Below are 18791 nucleotides of genomic sequence, written 5' to 3' on the forward strand. Positions count from 1 at the left end.
GAAATGTTAACCCTGTTTTCTCCTCCACAGATGCTGCCAGACCTGCTGAGCTTTTCCAGCAACTTTGTTTTTGTTCTTGGAAAATCCGCCCCATGATGATAATACTGGGGATGATTGCTCTTTTCTGGCCAGAATTCAATACAGTTCCAATCGGTATTTATTTAAGACAAATTACTGCCGGTTCTTTTCTGCCATTACTGGATTTTTTTTTGTTCCTTTTTTTCTAGTTTAGAAGGTAAGCAACTAGGAATCATCTCAAACTGCAAGTACCAGACCCGCAAGACTTGCATTTTGTTTTCTCTTTCTCTCTGAACTGAGTTGGAGAGTAAGCTTGTCTTCTTTAAATGACAATCCCAGTGAGAAGTCTAAAACACATCAACAGCTCTAGAGGAATGGGAGGTTTGATTCCATTGCCATCGAGTCGGAGGTAACGGAGACGAGGCTGAAGGTCCGTTGAGGGCACCTGGTTAATTGTGTTGATGGGTATGGGGCAGACCTGAGCTCCATTAATGTCTGTGGGTAAAAGGTAACAGATTAGTTTCAGGGGAAATATGATGTTACCATTCCATTTACTTTCAATCCAGCTTTTCATTTTCCGTCATCTAGAGAGCCTAAATATTTAAGCAGACACAAGGCAAAGGGTCAAGAGAGGAAACAAATGATATCTCAATGTCTGAATGGGTATGCAGAGAGAAAAGCTAGTAAAAAATCAATAATACTGAGAAATCAACATACTGGTCGTACTATTTCCCCATTTTGAAACACAAGACGAGTGGCACTGGGCAGTTTTACTGGTTTTTCTTTTGAGTTACACCCAAGGTGCATGCGATATTGGGCTTTGGGCTTCATGTCCTAGAGGAACAAAAAGCCCCAGCAACATGATTGTAGCTCACTTTCTGTTCCTATTGCCTAAGTGTTGAAAGCTTAGCTTCTTAATTACGAGAAGGAAGTGATGTTTTTAAGTGTCATTCATTGAGAAATGGTAGGCGGCTTCATATTGAATACCTTAAATGTATTCTGTGCACTGAATCTGCTTTCAAACCTTCTTCAGGGTTTACCGGAAGGTGGTTGAGACAGATTGGTGAAGTTTTGTATTTGGAGGAATATTGCCATCTCCCTGCAGGGATGTTGTAAAGTTACAGACTGTCAGACTGTGAGCATGTGCAACACATGGGGATCTTTATCATACAGGTCTTTGGACTATCTCTCATGAATATTCCAACAGTAGGGTAAATTCCCTGCAGATGAAAACCCAAAGACACTGCATTTATTAGCTTCACCTCACTTGAAAGCAGTCAGGAATAATCTAATGGAAATAGGGTAGGGGGTGTGAGTCTGGGTGGGCTGCTCTTTGGAGTGTTGGTGTGGACTCAATGGGCCAAATGCTCTTTTTTCACATTGTAGGGTTTCTGTGATTCTATGAAACGAGTGGGTCTTTAAGATGTGTGTGCAGCCAGCACTGTTGTATGGGTGTGAGACCTGGCGCTTGGAGAAAGTGGAAAATCGAAAGTTCAATGTGGCAGAGATGAGGATGTTGAGGTGAATCAGCCAAACCTCAGAATGAAATTAAATGACAGCTTCTGGGAGAAAGTCAGGGTGACTGAGGTCCAACAAAGCTTAGGAAACGAGACTGAGGAGTACAGGCACATCCAACGAAGGCCAGCAGATCATGTTACAAGAAACTTGTTTGGAGTGGATTAAGGAAGAGGAAGAGGGAAAGGTCAAGAAAGAGGTGGATGGTGTGATCCACCAGGATCTGAGAAGTAGGGCTTCTACCTGAGACCAGGGGAAGTGGAGAAGGGCCATTGTGAACTGTGATCACACCTAATGGATGAACAGGAATAAAGAAGAAACATGAAATTCTCGAGATAATAAATATTTCCAATGTAGACCTTTATGAGTTGATGTTCAGATTTTTAATGGACTAATGGGTGTAGTGTTGATTCTGTGTCTCTCTCTCCCTCTCTCTCTCTCTGGAGAAATATAAACAATTCTAAACAGGGAAGCATTAGGCTGGCCCCAAATTCTGGAACTTTCTTCCTACACGCATTCTCCACCAAGCCACTTTAAATAAAGGCAGCAAGACAATGAACATGAAACATCCATCCCATTAAGGTCATTATTGTTCAATACCAGACCTGACTAGTTCAGCACTTATTATCTGTCCCTAAATTCCCTTGAGAATGTGGTGGTGAGCTGCCTTCTTGAACTGCTGTAGTCCATAGGGTGTATTTACACCTACAATGCCATAAGGAAAGAAGTTCTAGGATTTTGACCCAGCAACACTGAAGGAGCAGCAATGTATTTCCAAGTCAAAGTCCTGAGTCCAAGTTATGTCAGACGTAACCCACGGTGAAATGGGATGTTCCAGTCAGTGTGGAAATGAGGGCTTAATGATCTGGTATTGAACCAAAATGGCCTTAATTGCTTGGGGCTGGCAGCAGATTCATTGTTTTGCTGCCCTTGTTTAAAATGAATTGGATGCCCCTCAACAGGGAGGTCCAGGTTCAAGTTTCAGCTGCTCAGAGATGTGTAACAACATCCCTGAACAAGTTTATTAGAAAAATAGGTTAGATTTTTTATAAAGGCATTGAAACATTGACAAAAGAGATCACAGAAAAAGTAACTTATCATAATGTCATTAAAAATAGTTTGGAGGAGAATAGGGCACAGGAGGGTTTTAGGATCAAGTTGGCAAACCAGCATGGAGGCTGTGACATCAAATGTATGCCCACCACATGCCACCACACCGCCCCCCCATCCCCCACCTTCACTCTGATCCAGATCCCAAACTATTTTAAAAATCCAATCCATAGAGTTAGTACACCACATAAAGAGGACACTTGATGCATCGAAAAACAACTGTGCAATACGCAAAATAACTTTGCAGCTGAGTCACTGCATTCTCGATGCTGGATCTGTGGCAGAACATTATAATAATGTGTAGTTTCACAAACAATGTTGCAGTGAGCTGTGCGCCCGTTTCTTTGAGGCATGTATCCTTTAATCAGCATGCCACTCAAAGGGCATAGCTCCCACTGAAATACCAAGAGAAGCACTAGAGACAAGAAAAAGGCTCTCAACATGCAGAAGGATTTCATGAAGATGCTGGTCTCTGAGACCATCTCAAACAATAAAGGAGTCACAACAATGAGATATACAAAATTATGAGAGGCATAGACAGTGTAGAACATGAGAATCTTTTTTTCCCATAGCAGCAGTGTCTAAGACCAGAGCGGCCAAGATTAAGGTTAGAAGCAATTGGTTTAGAGGAGATCTGAGAAATGTTTTTTCACCCAGAAGGTGGTAGAAATGTGAACGTGGTGCTTGAGAGAGTAGTGGAGGCAGGTACTCTCACAACATTTAGGAAGCTTCTGGATGAGCACTTAAAATACCAGGGCATAGTAGACTATGGACTAAGTGCAGGTAAATGGATTAGTGTGGTTTGGTGTTTGTTGATCAGCAGAGACATTGTGGGCCTGTTTCCATACCGCATGACTCTATGAACTCTGAGTCAAAGTTTATGAGGTTGGGGTTGTGGGGGTTGGGGGGGTGTTGTGGGGGCGTGAGGGGGTGTGATGTTTAGTCGGGAATGTGCAGTTGCAACTACAGTCAGATCAGGCATGATCTTATTGATTGGTGAAGCATGATCAAGGGGCTGATTGCCTACTCCTGCTCTTAACTCATGTGTCCATGTATATACATATACCAGTAAAGAGTTTATCCAAGTGCATTTGCAATATGTAAAGTATGAAAGGAAACTTGAATTGGTGACAAAGACTACAACAGATTTATTACTTTGAAGGATCATTTTCTTCCATATGCAAGAGATCAGTCAGCAATCTTGCCTGCAGTGATACACTTCAGGATATTGCCCATCAACTTCAATGGACGCCATGCTGCAATTCTCCGCTTTATGCAAACAGTTGGCAAAGATTGAATTCATAAAATTGTCCCTTACACATGTTTCTTACCCTACAGGGAAGAGCCTTTGATTAATTTTAAATATTTGTTGGATTTTCAGAGACTTAATAGCAACAGGGTTCTATATCAAAGGAAATAGTTAGAAAGAGGTCATATCTATCTTGTGGTTTAAAAATATATCAGGAATGTTTTTGCTTCCTGTCCCAAAATTCTGATTTCCTGTTGTCCCAATTTTCCATTAATATGGACTCACAGAAATATTACAAGGTATTCAGTCCATCATGTCTGCACCAATTCTCTGAATGAACTTTTCATTCAGTACCTTTCTCCTTTAACCCTGCACATTCTTCCTTTTCAGATAACAGTCTTTTGAAAGCTTTAATTGAATGTGCCTCTACACTCTCCCAGTCAATGCATTCCAGACCTTAAACACTTGTTGCATTGAAACATCTTTTATCCATAAACACGTTTGCTTCATTTGCCAATTACTTTAAAACTGCCCCTTCTTGTTCTTGATCTTTTAGGATTGAGAGCAGTTTTATCCCTAACCACAATGTCGAGACCCTTAATAATTTTGAATGCTTCTATCAACACTCCTCTCAGCCTAACTTTTCTCCAAGGAAATGGCCTCAGTTTTCCATTCTACCTTTGTAACTGTCTAGAATCATTCCCGTGATTCTTGTCCGCACTCCCTCCAATGTCTTTACATCCTCCTGAAAGTACAGTGTCAGAATTGGAAGCAGTACTCCAGCTGAGTCTGAACTAGCATCTTAACAAATTCAACGTAGCCTCCTTGTTTTTGTAATCTACACTCCATTAATAAAACCCATGAAACTATTGACCTTATTAACTGTATTAACTTTATTGACCTTTATGGCAATGTTTCAAGTCAGTATGATGGTGAGAACACACTAACCCACCCTATGTCAACAGTGGGCAATTTCAAACCCTTTCTCCAGTCAGTAATGTTATGGTAGCTCCTTTGTCAGTCTCCCACCAGCTTATATACAACCTACAGCCTTGCCCTTTGAAGTTCCTTTAAGATTTCATTTTTAAGAATAATTTTTAGTTTAACTGTCTATAATTTTTTTCTCACATCACATTTGTTTCTTTTCCAAATCACTTTAAAATCTGTTCCCTCTCATTCTTGATCCTTTTACAAGCAGGAACAATTTCGTCCCTTCTGTTCTATCCAAGCCGCCTCATAGTTTTGACAATTCCTGTCATTTATTTTGAAAAGCATATTCTCAAAACAATACGCTTTCATAGTAACCTGTCACTTACTTTTGATTTGGTTGTGGTCGAGGTACAAGTGTTCAAGACCGAGATGGATGGGTGGAACTGCGGTGAGCTGATTGTGTGATAACTGCAAGTCTATTATGGATGACATGTTAAAAACAGTCTCAGGAATTCCAGTGTCGGAAATGTTGTTATGATTTAGTCTGACAAAAGACAGCTTTGGAAGTCCACTGAAGTAGTCCCGTGGTATTGCTTTAATGGAGTTATTGTCCAAGAAGAGTTGCAGAGTCGAAGTGGGGATTTGTGGGGGCATTTCCTTGAGGTCATTCTTGGCCAAATTGAGTTGCAGTAGAGCCTTCAGTCCTTGAAAAGTGTTTGCATCAATGGCAAAATCTTTCAGGTTGTTCCCCTGCAGATCAAGCAATGTCAGTTTGTCCAGATTGGTGAAAGCTCCCTCTGGTATGCGAGAAATCTTATTCCTGGCTAGGCGCAGATATTCTAAGCTGCTTGGCAAGGGTGCAGGCACTTCTTCAAGATTATTATCATCCATGTACAGGTAGAGAAGGTTTTCCATTTTCTGAAACAGACCTTTATCAATGTTACCACTTGTAATCTTATTCTTATTTAGGTTTATCCATCTCAATTGAGTTTTGTTCTTGAAGGACTTATCTGGGAGTGCTTCAATGAGATTGTTCTGAATATACCCATACAAGACCCTTGATGGTACTTTGGGCATCTCTTTGAGGTTTTGGCTGTCACAGTACAGGGCATTAGAATAAGTAGTGGGGCATCGGCACTCTTTAGGGCATTCATAATAGTATTCTAGACGCTCTAAGTAGTTTGATAGGTCCTGGCTCCAAATGCTTCCGCTGAAGAATAAAGCCACTAGAACAGGTTGGATCACACCTTTCATGTTTGCAATTGCCCTGGAAAGGAACAACACAGTGGAAAAAAAATATCAGTTGCTCCATGACACTTTTCGTTCGGCATCAAATCAGATGAACATCTCATGTGAGATGTGTTACCAATTTGGACAGTGGACCCATCAAGTCCGCCCACATCTCAAGATGACTGATGCATCATGATCAAAACTTCCATCACTTGTTAGCCCATCCCCACACCCACAAACCACATGTTTCCACCATTGTTCCCTCAGAACTTGGGGAACCGTGTAATCTTCTGGGATATTGTGGAACTTGCAACAAAACTATAAATTGAATCCACAGTGAACAAATATTCTAGAAAGTTTCACTCTGCCCACTTCAGGTGACTGAAACAATTCCAGAAGAACACATGAACCAACTGTGACTGCTACAAAAAACTTGTCTTTCACACTATGTGATTTCTGCCCCACCCAATAATTGGTCCAGTTCCCATTTCAAGGAAGATTCAGAGTCAACACTCACTACATCCACTGGCTGACTAACTGAGGTCAAATCTGTTTATTACTTCTGTCCAAATGAATTCACCAAACATTTTCTTTGCTCCGAGATACTGGGTCCTTTGCATTGGAATTATATTCCACATGTTTATGAAGGAGATCTGCGCTCACATGAGTCCATTTTTCAAATTTGTCCTGCCAGCGAGGGTCCACTGGTTTTATATATATACGTCTGCACAGCTCTACATTTCTCTATTATCTAAAAGGCAAGCCTTCCGACTGGCAAAGCTAATACAGAAAATCATTCCCCCTGCCCACCTCCCATGTCTAGTTTTTCTCTGATCCACTCGTGAGATTTGGATGTCACTGATTAGGCCAGCAATTATCCTTTTTGGCCTTGAGAAGATGGTGAGAAGTTGCCTTCTAAAACAACAGCACTCCATGTGGGCTGGGTATACCTTTGTGCTGTTTAAGTGAGTTCCAGGATTTTGACCCAGTGACAGTGACAGTGAAGAATTAGTGATAGTTTCACTTAAAGCTATATCTGTGTGCTCTTTAATTCTGCTTTTAGAATCTAAGTTTACCTTTATATTAAACATGACTGTTAGTTCTTGCAACACTTAACTGTATTTTCTACAGTGAAGTTACATTCTATGAGTCTGTTTTGCACGTGAGATAACTAAATACAGGGCTTCCCCTGTTTCAACTTTTTGCATCCTGCTGGAAAAGAGACTCATTTTGTTCTGGGTTTTCATCTTGTACTCATCAGAACAGTTCACAAGAATACAACTTAAGGGTAAAACCAACATTTATGATGTTTGGCAGGAGCGTGCTGATTGGTTGGCACGTGGTTTCTGATCATTAGTGGCATTGCAATGGAGATGCACTAGTTAATGATGATTGACAGTTAATTGTCAGGCTTTAATTAGATTTTAAATGAGGCAGGTTTACTCTGATTGATCGAGACATTTCTCTGAGAGTGAACCTAAGCTGTTGTCTATTTTGTTGAGTTGAAACAGGTGCAATGCATACACATTCTCCCAGTGTTTGCATGGGTTTGCTCTTGGTGTTCCAGTTTACTCCCACAGTCCAAAGATGTTCAGGTTAGGTGGATTAGCCTTCTAAATTTCCCATAGTGTCCAGGGATGTGTAGGCTAGATGGTTTAGCCATGGTAAATGCAGGCTTACAGGGATAGGGTAGGGGGTGAGTCTGGGTGAGATGCTCTTTGAAGAATCGATGTGGACTTATTGGTGATAATGGCTTATTTCCACACTGTAGGGATTCTACGATTCTATACATGTTCTTTCTGACAACCAATTTAGGATTGTCAGTCACGCTCGCGGTATGTTGCACTTGTCTATGCTGGAAGCTACACATATTAATAAACAGGACCCTGTTCCTTGCAAATAGCAACCCACACCAGAGACATAATGACCAGACAATGATTTAGTGAGATAACAAGGTGTAGAGCTGGATGAACACAGCAGGCCAAGCAGCATCAGAGGAGCAGGAAGGCTGACATTTCAGGCCTAGACCCTTCTTCAGAAATGGGGGAGGGGAAGGGGGTTCTGAAATAAATAGGGAGAGAGGGGGAGGCAGATAGAAGATGGATAGAGGAGAAGATAGGTAGAGAGGAGACAGACTGGTCAAAGAGGTGGGGATGGAGCCAGTAAAGGTGAGTGTAGGTGGGGAGATAGGGAGGAGATAGGTCAGTCCAGGGAGGACGGACAGGTCAAAGGGGCGGGATGAGGTTAGTAGGTAGGATATGTGGGTGGGGCTTGAGGTGGGAGGAGGGGATAGGTGGGAGGAAGGACAGGTTAGGGATGAGCTGGGCTGGTTTTGGGATGCAGTAGGGGGACGGGAGATTTTGAAGCTTGTGAAGTCCACATTGATACCATTGGGCTGCAGGGTTCCCGAGCGGAATATGTGTTGCTGTTCCTGCAACCTTCTGGTGGCATCGTTGTGGCACTGCAGAAGGCCCAGGATGGACATGTCGTCTAAGGAATGGGAGGGGGAGTTGAAATGGTTCGCGACTGGGAGGTGCAGTTGTTTGTTGCGAACTGAGTGTAGGTGTTCTGCAAAGCGGTCTCCAAGCCTCCGCTTGGTTTCCCTGATGTAGAGGAGACCACAATGGGAACAGTGGATGCAGTATACCACATTGGCAGATGTGCAGGTGAACATCTGCTTGATGTGGAAAGTTTTCTTGGGGCCTGGGATGGAGGTGAGGGGGGAAGTGTTGGGGCAGGTGTAGCACTTCCTGTGGTTGCAGGGAAAAGTGCCGGGTGTGGTGGGGCTGGAGGGGAGTGTGGAGCGGACAAGGGAGTCATGGAGAGAGTGTTCCTTCCGGAAAGCCGATAAGGGTGGGGAGGGAAAAATGTCTTTGGTGGTGGGGTCGGATTGCAGATGGTGGAAGTGTCGGAGGATGATGCGTTGGATCCGGAGGTTGGTGGGGTGGTACGTGAGGACGAGGGGGATTCTGTTTTGGTTGTTATTGCGGGGAGGGGGTGTGAGGGATGAGTTGCGGGAAATGTGGGAGACACAGTCGAGGGCGTTCTCAACCACTGACAGGGGGACGTTGCGGTCCTTGAAAAACGAGAACATCTGATCATCCAGCTCTACACCTTGTTATCTCAGATTCTCCAGCATCTGCAGTTTCTACTATCTCTGAAGTGATTTAGTGATCTTGGCTGAGGGATAAATATTGAGCAGGGCATTTGGGAGAATTGTTCTTCAGTTCTTCTTTGAATTCTGCAATGGGATTTTTCACGTCTAACTGAGAGAGCAGATGTTTAAGTTTGTGTGCAAAAATAACACATCTCCATTGGTGCAGTTCACCCTCAGTACCTCACTTGAAATCTCAGCCTAGATTTGATGCTTCCTTCCATCCATTGACTGCACTTATACTTCTCGCTGCTTCAGAAAGGCAGCCACCATAATCAAAGGCCCCTCCTACCCTGGTTATAATCTCTTCCAACCCCTTCTGTCGGGCAGCAGATACAAAAGCTTACACACACGTATCAACAGATTCAGGAACAGCTTCTGCCCCACTGTTATTAGCCTCCTGAATGGACCTCTCAAGTTTTAAATTGAATGTTGATCTCACTCATTCTGCACCTTCTCTGCAGCCGTAATGTTACATTCTTCGCTCTGCTCTATTACCCAAATGCACTTTGTATATTACGGTCTGTCTGTACTGCACACAAAACAAAACTTTTCACTGTACTTGTACATGTGACAATAATAAACCAAATTTTAAAAAAATCAATAAGTCTCTTGCCTGGGCCTTGTACCAAAATCTTCTGACACATAGGAGTAAAATGCTTATTTTGACACCATTGAATACATTTAAAATATATTGAGTGTTTAATTAGACTTGTTTTTAGCAGTCACACATACATTGGATGCTGGCAATAATGACCAATAATCACACTCAAATCTCTTATATACCATGTTATCAACATATATTTCTCCAATCATTCACTTTGTTTTTCCCAACAGCTATTATGTACATTTAAATGGATTTGCCATTAATTTGAGCAGGATTCACCAGCAAAGTGGTTATTGTCCTAGACCAACAATCCACACATTCTGAATTCATAAACTTCCCAATTAGTCTGATAATTAGGGGCTGCCAACAGAACAAGTGACAATAAAAGTTACCGGAGTTAAAGAAACTCAACAGATTCAAAAATGTTCTTTGCGTGAGAGAACTGTCAGCTCCTACCTATTTGCCTTACCCATGATTCAAGGTCCATCTCACATGGCTGGTCTCTGAAATGGTCAAGCAAACTCAGTTCAAGCTGAATTGCTTCAAGAAGAAGGTCCACCATCTTCAGAAGGCAATCAGAAAATGACCAATAAATACTTACGGACAACGAAAAAACAAACACGAAAATCTTTATTTCATTTCTCATGAACAATACATTTCTGCACGACTCAATACAAAATTTCTTCTTCATGGGATATGGGTGATGCTGGAAAGTCCAGAATTTGTTGGTTTTCCCTAGTTGCCCTTTGAAATGAGTGGATTTAATAGGGCAATTTCAGAGGTCATTGAGGAGCCACACCCACATTGCTCTGAGACTGAAATCACATGGAGGTCAGGCCTGGTAAACGCATAGATTCCCTTCTCTAAAGGACGTTAGTAAACCAAATGGGTTTCTATGACAATCCATGATAGCTTCATAAATACCAGTACAGTGAATAACTTGCGATTCCATATTTGTTCAATTGAATCTAAATTCCATTGTGTTGTTGTGGCATGATTTTGACCCCAAACCATTTACCTATATCTCCAAATTACCAGTCCAGTGATATTACCACTACACCACCAAAGCAAAATTGTCAACATTGACTTGGTGATGCACCCTGACATTTGAGTCAGAAAACCGTGAATTCAAGCCACTCCAGGAGGGATGCGCATGTAATTTAGGCTGAAACTTCAATACAAGACTGAAGAAACCTTGTATAACTGCTTAACTGGATTTAAACAGGATTCATGGTATTATATGAAGAGCAGGAAGAATTTTCCCAGTCACCTAGTCGATGGAATTAATTCCACCATTCTTTCTCTGTTGCTGGAAAAGTATCCTGAACTCTATTACAAAGAAGCAGATTGGGCTCGAAATTGATCTAAGCCAAATCAGTGAATCAGCAATAAAAACAGAAAGTGCTCGAGAAACTTTGGAGGTCTTCCTCCATCTGTGGACAGAAAAACAATAGCATTTCAGTTACAACATGGCTCTCCTATGGAATTAGCAGCTTTTGTATGCCATACTTGATTTAGTTTTCCATCTCTCAAACAATGTGTCAAATGTGCCTCCCAGTTCACAGTGAATCAGTTTTATCATAGAATCCCTACGGTGTGGAAACAGGCCATTCAGCCCAACAAGCCCACACCGCCCCTCTGAAGAAGCATCCCACCCAGACCCATTCACCTACCCCTACCCCTACATTTCCCTTGTCTAACCCACCTAGCCTAAACACCCCTGGGCACTATAACATGGTCAATCCACCTATCCTGCACATCTTTGGACTGTGGGAGGAAACCGGAGCACCCGGAGGAAACCCACGCAGACACGGGGAGAATGTGTAAATTCCACACAGACAGTAGCCCGAGGCTGGAATTGAGCCCAGGTCCCTGGTGCTGTGAGTCAGCAGTGCTAACCACTGAGCCACCATGCCACTGTTTTCTCACACTGACATAGACCAATCATGTACCTATTAACTAATAATCTGTCACTTTGCCCTTTATGGAACCTCACTGTGTGAAATTTGCCTCTGATAATAGTTCACTTCATCTACAATGAACTACTTGGGAATATCCTGAGTACATGAAAGGAACTAAGGTACTTATAGAGATCACATTTTGGGTACTGTGCACATTTCTGGACACTGCCCCGTGGAAAATATACATTGGCTAAGAGTGACTAATGCATTCATCAAGTTGCTAGCAGGACTTCAAGATTTAGATTATAAAGATTGGTTACATTAATGTCTTCATAAAAGTTTAAGGAATGATTGCATTTTTCTTTTGGTATTTTGTAAGATAGTGATAGGATTTAGGAATAGTTAGACGTCAACCATGCTGCTGTGCATCTGGAGTCACATGCAGGCCACACTAGGTAAGAATGGGAGATTTTGTTCTCGAAATGATATTATAAAACCAGATGGGTTTTTATGACCATCGATGATTGTTTCATCGTCACCATTACTAGTTCCCAATTCCAGATTTTATTGAATGGGTTTAAATTCCATCAACTGTCTTTGTGAGTTTGAAATACATGTCCACAGAGACTTAGCCTGAGCCCCTGCTTAGCAAGTTTAATGTTGATGCTACTACACCACTACCTCCCCTAAATGATAGAATTGCCTCAGTGTGTTGAATGGCCTTTGTTGTAAGTCAGCTATAAAGGATTTTGGAATCTCATCAAAGTACAATCCACTAACCAATTGAGTCGCTGAGTTAAACATTGCCCTGAGATGGTGAAAAATGCTGGAAGGACACAACTTCTTTATTTTTCTTTCTTTCCATATTATCAGTGATGGTGGGAAGAGTAGGAAAGCCAGAAGGGAGTACCACGAGGGATCAGCAAGCACTACATCCCAGGGAGAGCTGCTATCATTTGTTACTATTGTTCTCTTTTGATTAGGCAGTTTCCAAACCAGTTCATTCACTTGGCATTGATTCAATGAGCCTTGATCTTTAGAAGCCTCGCATAAGGAACATGAGGAAATAGCACAAGGAGCTGGGAATGATACCGGAGGCGTTAATGAGAAAAAGCAGAGACTCAGTCACAAGAAAAAGACGGAAACTAAAGGAGACTAGCAAATTACATGCACCGTAGGAGCAGTTATTATTACCAAATCAAATGGAAAGTATTCTGAGAGAAAAATGTCTCAAAACTAAAGCTTTTCTACACATGGAGGCACATTGCGACCCCTTTCCTAAGAGCAAGCCATCAACGGAACATCTGCAACAGCTGGTTTTCTGTACACTGCATTGAAACATTCAGATGAGTGACTAAAACGGTGATCAACTGAGTGGTATAAATCTTCCCCCATTATCCTGCTTCTGGGAAAAGTAATGCATCTGGTGAGAATTTCAGCCAATAGATCTTAGCACACCGAAAGAAATTACTTCTTAACGACAACTTAATGAGTCCAGGTGCCAGAAGGTTGTTGGTTTAAGACTCACTGCGGGGATCTGAGCACATCATCTCAGTTTCCTGTTGGAATACTGAGGGAATGCTGCATTGTCAGAAGTTCCATCTTTCATTATTTTCAACCAGGGCCACACCTGCCCTCTCTGGGCAACATAAAGGATCCTGTCACTGTTTCAAAGAAAAGCAGAAATTGTTTCGCCCAGTACCCTGGTTGATAATTAACCCTTAATTGACAGAATTAAACGCAGATTATCTGGTGATTATATCAATGATTCCAATGGGATCTTGCTGTGCGCAAATTTGGTTACTACATTTCCAATGTCGCAACAGTTATTATGTTTCCCACATACATTATTGGCTGTAAACCTGAGGTAGTGTAAGGCATAATCGAAATTCAGGTGTTTTCTTTCTTTCATTGTTCATAACTGTATGGGAGAGAGTGGCTCAGGTACTGCGAGCAATGGGAATAGACAGGATAAATCAAGAGAAAAGAAGGGGAAGCGGGGACAACCTGGGGCAGGGAAACTCCATGTTGTCCTGGTAGGACCTGGAGGACCCTCCTTTGTTGGGAAAGGAACCTGATCTTGCAGCTGTCTCTGGCTGGCTTTGATGTGCTTTCTGGTATTGTTAACTCTTGCTACATAAACCCTGAAATGAGTTTCTTACTAAGAAAAAGGATCCAGAAGGTACAGCTATACATGTTACAACTCCATCAGAAATGTCAGTGTAGTCTGAGCTCAAACACAATTAGCTACTGATTTCCAATGGATTACAAAGCACAGTAGCAGCCATTAGGGTTAGAGTATCAAGAGTATTACATGGCAAGCTGTACACAGGCATCATCAATGTACTCTCGGAAAGGTTCGTGTTTGCTTATATGATCGTAGATAAATGCAATCTGACATCAGACTCGGCCCAACAGTAAGAAGCACTAGTCAAACCTCGAATTAAAAAAGCAGGCAGGATCCCAATGACATTTTCAAGACTCAACCTGCAGTTTTAAAAGAGGAATCCATTTAATTTGGGTCAGGCATCCATGCAGCCTGTCATCAAAAATTGCAATCGACCAACTTGGACCAAGAAAGGTGTGGCAGGGCGGCTCAGTGGTTAGCACTGCTGCCTCACAGTGCCAGGGACCTGGATTCGAATCCACCCTTGTATGGAGTTTGCACATATTCCCTGTGTCTGCATGAGTTTTGTCCAGGTGCTCTGGTTTCCTCTCACAGTCCAAAGATGTGCAGGTTTGGCGAATCAGCCATAGGAAATGCAGGGTTACTGGAATAGGGTAGGGGGTTGGATCTGGGGTGGGATGCTCTTTGAAGGGTCAGTGCAGACTTGATGGGCAAAATGGCCCGCTTCCGCACTGTGAGGATTCCAGGTGTTGATGAGCCCCTTTTAACTAGGGTGAGTGTGATATTTTAATACTAGTTGCTGGGATGGGGGAGTAGATTATCCCCAAGCTTTCTGGGGTGGCTCAGTGGTTAGCAATGCTGCCTCACAGCACCAGGACCAAGGTTTGATTCCATCCTCGGGTGACTGTCTGTGTGGAGTTCGCGGATTCTCCCCGTGTCTGCATGGGTTTCCTCTGGGTGCTGTGGTTTCCTCTCACAGTCCAAAGAATTGCAGGTTAAGTGGATTGGCCATGCTAAATTACCCATGGTATCCGGTGAAGTGCAGAGTTACAGGGATGGGGTGGGGCCAGGTGGGATGCTCTTTGCACAGTTGGCGTGGACTCAATGGGACGAATGGCCTGCTTTCACACTGTAGGGATTCTCTTCTTTCACCAAAACATGAGGGCCTGAGCAGCCATGGAATGACCGAAAGAAATTTGTCATACTGAGACCATTTAAGACCTACCATACAGATTACAGTTTGATTGATTCAAAGGTTCTCCTGCATCACCTAATGTCCCAATGGAAATTTCTGTCTCAGTAGTCTTTGATCTTCAAAAAGAAATCATGTGAAGATACAGGCAATCTATCCACTCATTATCCGCGTTGTTCAATCCATACCAACTGCCTCCACCAGTGAACAAATATGTCATTGTCCATAACAGAGATCAAATTGTCTGCTCTCCAACCTCAGAAAAGACATGAGGAGCAAATTCTTTTACACAGAGGGTGGTTTGTGTGTGGAATGAACTTCCTAAAGAAGTGGTGCATGCAGATACAATTACAACATTTAAAAGGCATTTGGATAAGTACACGAATAAGAAATGTTTGAAGGGATATGGGCCGAGCACAGTCAGGTGGAACTAGTTTAGTTTGGGATTATTGTCGGCATGGACTGGTTGGACCAAAGGTTCTGTTTCCATGCTGTATGACTCTATGGCTACGATTCTACAACATCAAAACAAGTTACTGTGGCTTTGGCCATCTTTGCTAATACACAGAAAGAAACACATCAATGTTGAACAATTTCTTTTGTGAAGAAAAGAAACAGAAATCTGAGTATATTTTTTCACTGGTACCAAGATACATCATGTTGGTGCAATAAGATGAATTTGAACAGTACTTTAATGTACTAAAATGTCCCAAGATTGTTCACAGGGGTGATTATCAAACAGAAGTCTGAGTCAAGTAAGATGATATTAGAGTAGGGACTGCAAAGCTTGGTCAAAGATTTAGATGTTAAGGAGTGACTTAAAGGAGGCAAGACAGAGACGCAGAAAGATTTTGGGAGGGAACTCATGAATAGAGGGTACAGGCAGTAGACATCAATCAGCTTGTTGAGTGATATAGCACAGGCCAGGGGCCCTCATGTGGTGCTGTGGTAGCGTCCATACTGTTGGACTAGGAGGCCTGGGTTCAAGTCACACCTGATCCAGAGGTGTGTAATAGCATCTCTGAACAGGATGATTAGAAAAATAGGTTAAACAAATAAAATAGAGACCAGATCATAATGTTGACTGTAATGGAGTGATAGTGTTTATTGTTGCCACCAATGGTGGAACAATTAAAATGAAGGAAAATCAAACCCATATTGGAAGAGCACAGATATTTCAGAGGGTTGTAGGATCTGGAAGAGGTTACAGGGATAGCATGGGTGAGGACTTGGATGGATTTGAAAAGAAGGATGAGAATTTTAAAATTGAGGCACTATTGGTCAGTGAGCACAGGGATAATTGGTGAACAGGACTTGAATGAGAATGAATTCCAAATTTGAAGGGTATATATTAGACCAGCCAGCAGACCTATTCATGTCTTAAGGCAATAAAGGCATATACACATGTTTATGTTTATTGAAAAATAAAATCATCTGGATTGAATTTTCTTATGAGTACATTTTCCCCATTACAAACCTGAACATCAAAGGGAAACTGAGTAGCTGAGGGTCATTGTACCGGTCAAAAACGTGGGCAGTTGGACCAAGTGGATAATCCTTCAACAATTAGTAATACTGGAACAAACAGTTGATAAGTAAAGAGACACAAATTGAATGAAAATAACCTGTAATTGAAAGCTGTGCTCCCCATGTTGTTTCAGTCCCTACTTTGCCTGGATAGCTATTGCATTAATTAAAGCATAAAATGTTTAAATGAATGAATCAATAATCAGTGCAATACAGAGAAAGGCTTCATAAAGTCACCATGACATACACTGTAACCATTGCTTGTAATTAAAAAATAAATAAACGTGATTGAGAGTAAATGACAGGAGTAGTAAATTGCTTCCTACCATCCCCTCCCTCAAAAATGAAATTCTCAACTCTAAATGATGCATCAAGAAGCCCATTAACTCACACCACTGTGTTCTTTTGAGGTCACTTGGCTAAAACCAAGAACATTAAATGCGTGCTCCCTTTCTTTTAAATGTGATGGTATGAATGTGCATTGGGATAAACATGCAAAAGACAGTGGCGAATGTTGGGATGTAGGTCAGAGAATGTAAGCTGAATGCTGTAGAAGGATAACACACTGGGAAACTACAGAAAGCATGCAAAGTGATGACAACACACTTGCTGTCCAGCAGTGTGAGATTCACACTGAATTAGCGAGGGTAAGTATGACAATGTCGAACCATATGCTGTCAGAACTGAGTCACCGCATCTAAGCCCACATGTGCTGCCTCTAATTGCATAACTGCAAACACTAGCTTAGCATTCCAGTTACCTGGGCTGATCTGTCTGTTAAAACCAAATCTTTCCTCCCTTGAGAACTTGTCTCAGCATTTGGAATGCATTTATAAAAAAAAAACAAGCAAACGTAAATAATTTCATATGACCAGGTATTTTTCTCAAATTGATACCTTCTCCATCAGGACCGGCGTACATCATAAAATTCGAGCCAAGAGTGTCTAGAAAGCAAGTGTAGGATTCAGCGCAGAAGAATTTTCAGATTGCTATCACAGTGATGGTTTTGGATTTAAGAGATGGCATGAGTTTAATTTTAGGACTAAAGGCCATCACCTTGCTTATTAAATTTGCTCTCACCTGTGTAAATCAGATGATTATTTGCCCCAGATGTTCCAGAGTTAAAGAAACATGAAAATAAATGCAATGATGAAGTACATAATTGTAAAATTGAAAGTAATTTGAAAAATCTACAATTATTGGTTTTTATTGAAATCATCCAAACCTAATTTTACATACTTCTGACTACTAAATTTCAGTATTCACTTAAACAGTCCTTTGAGATGTTTCTTTCACAAAGATATACAAATCTGTATCAAATCAGTAACTCTTGCCTAACTTTTCAGATGCAAAATAGTGTATGGCACTACAGTGTGTGTGCTTCACATTGAGAATATACCCATAAACATCTGAAAAATCTGATTTATACTTTAAAAAAAGTGTAAGAACAGTTTACCTTGGATCTCAGAAGTTCAGCACTTCACTCCTTTGAAAGGCTTTTCCCTTTGTGAGAACTTACTCCTGCTAAAGGGAATGCTGGATTATTTCAAATAACTTTCATCCAATCTTGAGTTCCTGAAACTAAGCAGCAACTAAAAGCTCTCCAGGCTCTATCTTTAACCTTTTACTTTTACATGCACAGCAGAGTTTACTTTGTAGACACACTTCCCACTTTTCAGCAATCTCTCTTACACCATTGCTTGCTTATTACAGATTGGCTGTGCTTGCACGCTGTGTTTTAATAAGGCAGCCTAATATATAGACACTGATGGAAGTTCTTTTATTTTAACCCTAAAATAGCGGACACCTCCACAATTCAAGCTTAGAGGAGGGGTTTTTGGGGGTGGAGTGGTTGGGGGGAGATACAAGAATCTGTAACAGCTGCCCAAGATGCAAATAATGGTCTAATATGAGCCACAGATTAAATGATATTACTGAACATGACGGAATTATTCAAAATGTCACCACTTGAAAAGGATGCAAATTAAAATGGAACCACATGGAATGGTGGTGGAAAAAGCTTCAGGTCAGCTAATTTTATTTGGTAATGACATTTCATATTGCAGTCACGTTGTTGAACAACAGGGTAAGGAATCCCAGCTGTTTTCTGAACGTTCGTTCTTGGAGTCAGGATATAAACCAGATGCAAGGATATTTAAGTATAACATTTAGGGTAGCCAATTCATCCTGTCAGCGTCTGAAACCAGACTTAGTAGGATATGCATTGAAT

At 41.6% G+C, this 18791-nt stretch overlaps 1 protein-coding gene across 1 annotated transcript; it reads right to left on the reverse strand.

Annotated features, from left to right (window-relative positions):
* Positions 1-77: 77 nt before the first annotated feature.
* On the reverse strand, positions 78-18276 carry kera (keratocan). Its single transcript, XM_048593429.1, has 3 exons — positions 18018-18276; positions 5209-6089; positions 78-513 (listed from the first exon to the last, which is right to left on the reverse strand). The coding sequence occupies exons 2-3, from the start codon at positions 6074-6076 to the stop codon at positions 341-343; spliced, it is 1041 nt and encodes a 346-aa protein (XP_048449386.1). The 5' UTR covers positions 6077-6089; positions 18018-18276; the 3' UTR covers positions 78-340.
* Positions 18277-18791: the final 515 nt, after the last annotated feature.

The sequence above is a fragment of the Rhincodon typus genome, unplaced genomic scaffold (genome assembly GCF_021869965.1).
Source record: "Rhincodon typus isolate 14 unplaced genomic scaffold, sRhiTyp1.1 hic_rhity00002848, whole genome shotgun sequence".
NCBI lineage: Eukaryota > Metazoa > Chordata > Chondrichthyes > Orectolobiformes > Rhincodontidae > Rhincodon > Rhincodon typus.

Excerpts from the sequence above, each read along its gene's own strand:
- kera (XM_048593429.1), bottom strand. The coding sequence starts at position 6,076 with ATGAAAGGTGTGATCCAACCTGTTCTAGTGGCTTTATTCTTCAGCGGA. Across the intron at positions 514-5,208 it reads CGACCACAACCAAATCAAAA|ACATTAATGGAGCTCAGGTC; the intron begins GTAAGTGACAGG and ends TTTTACCCACAG.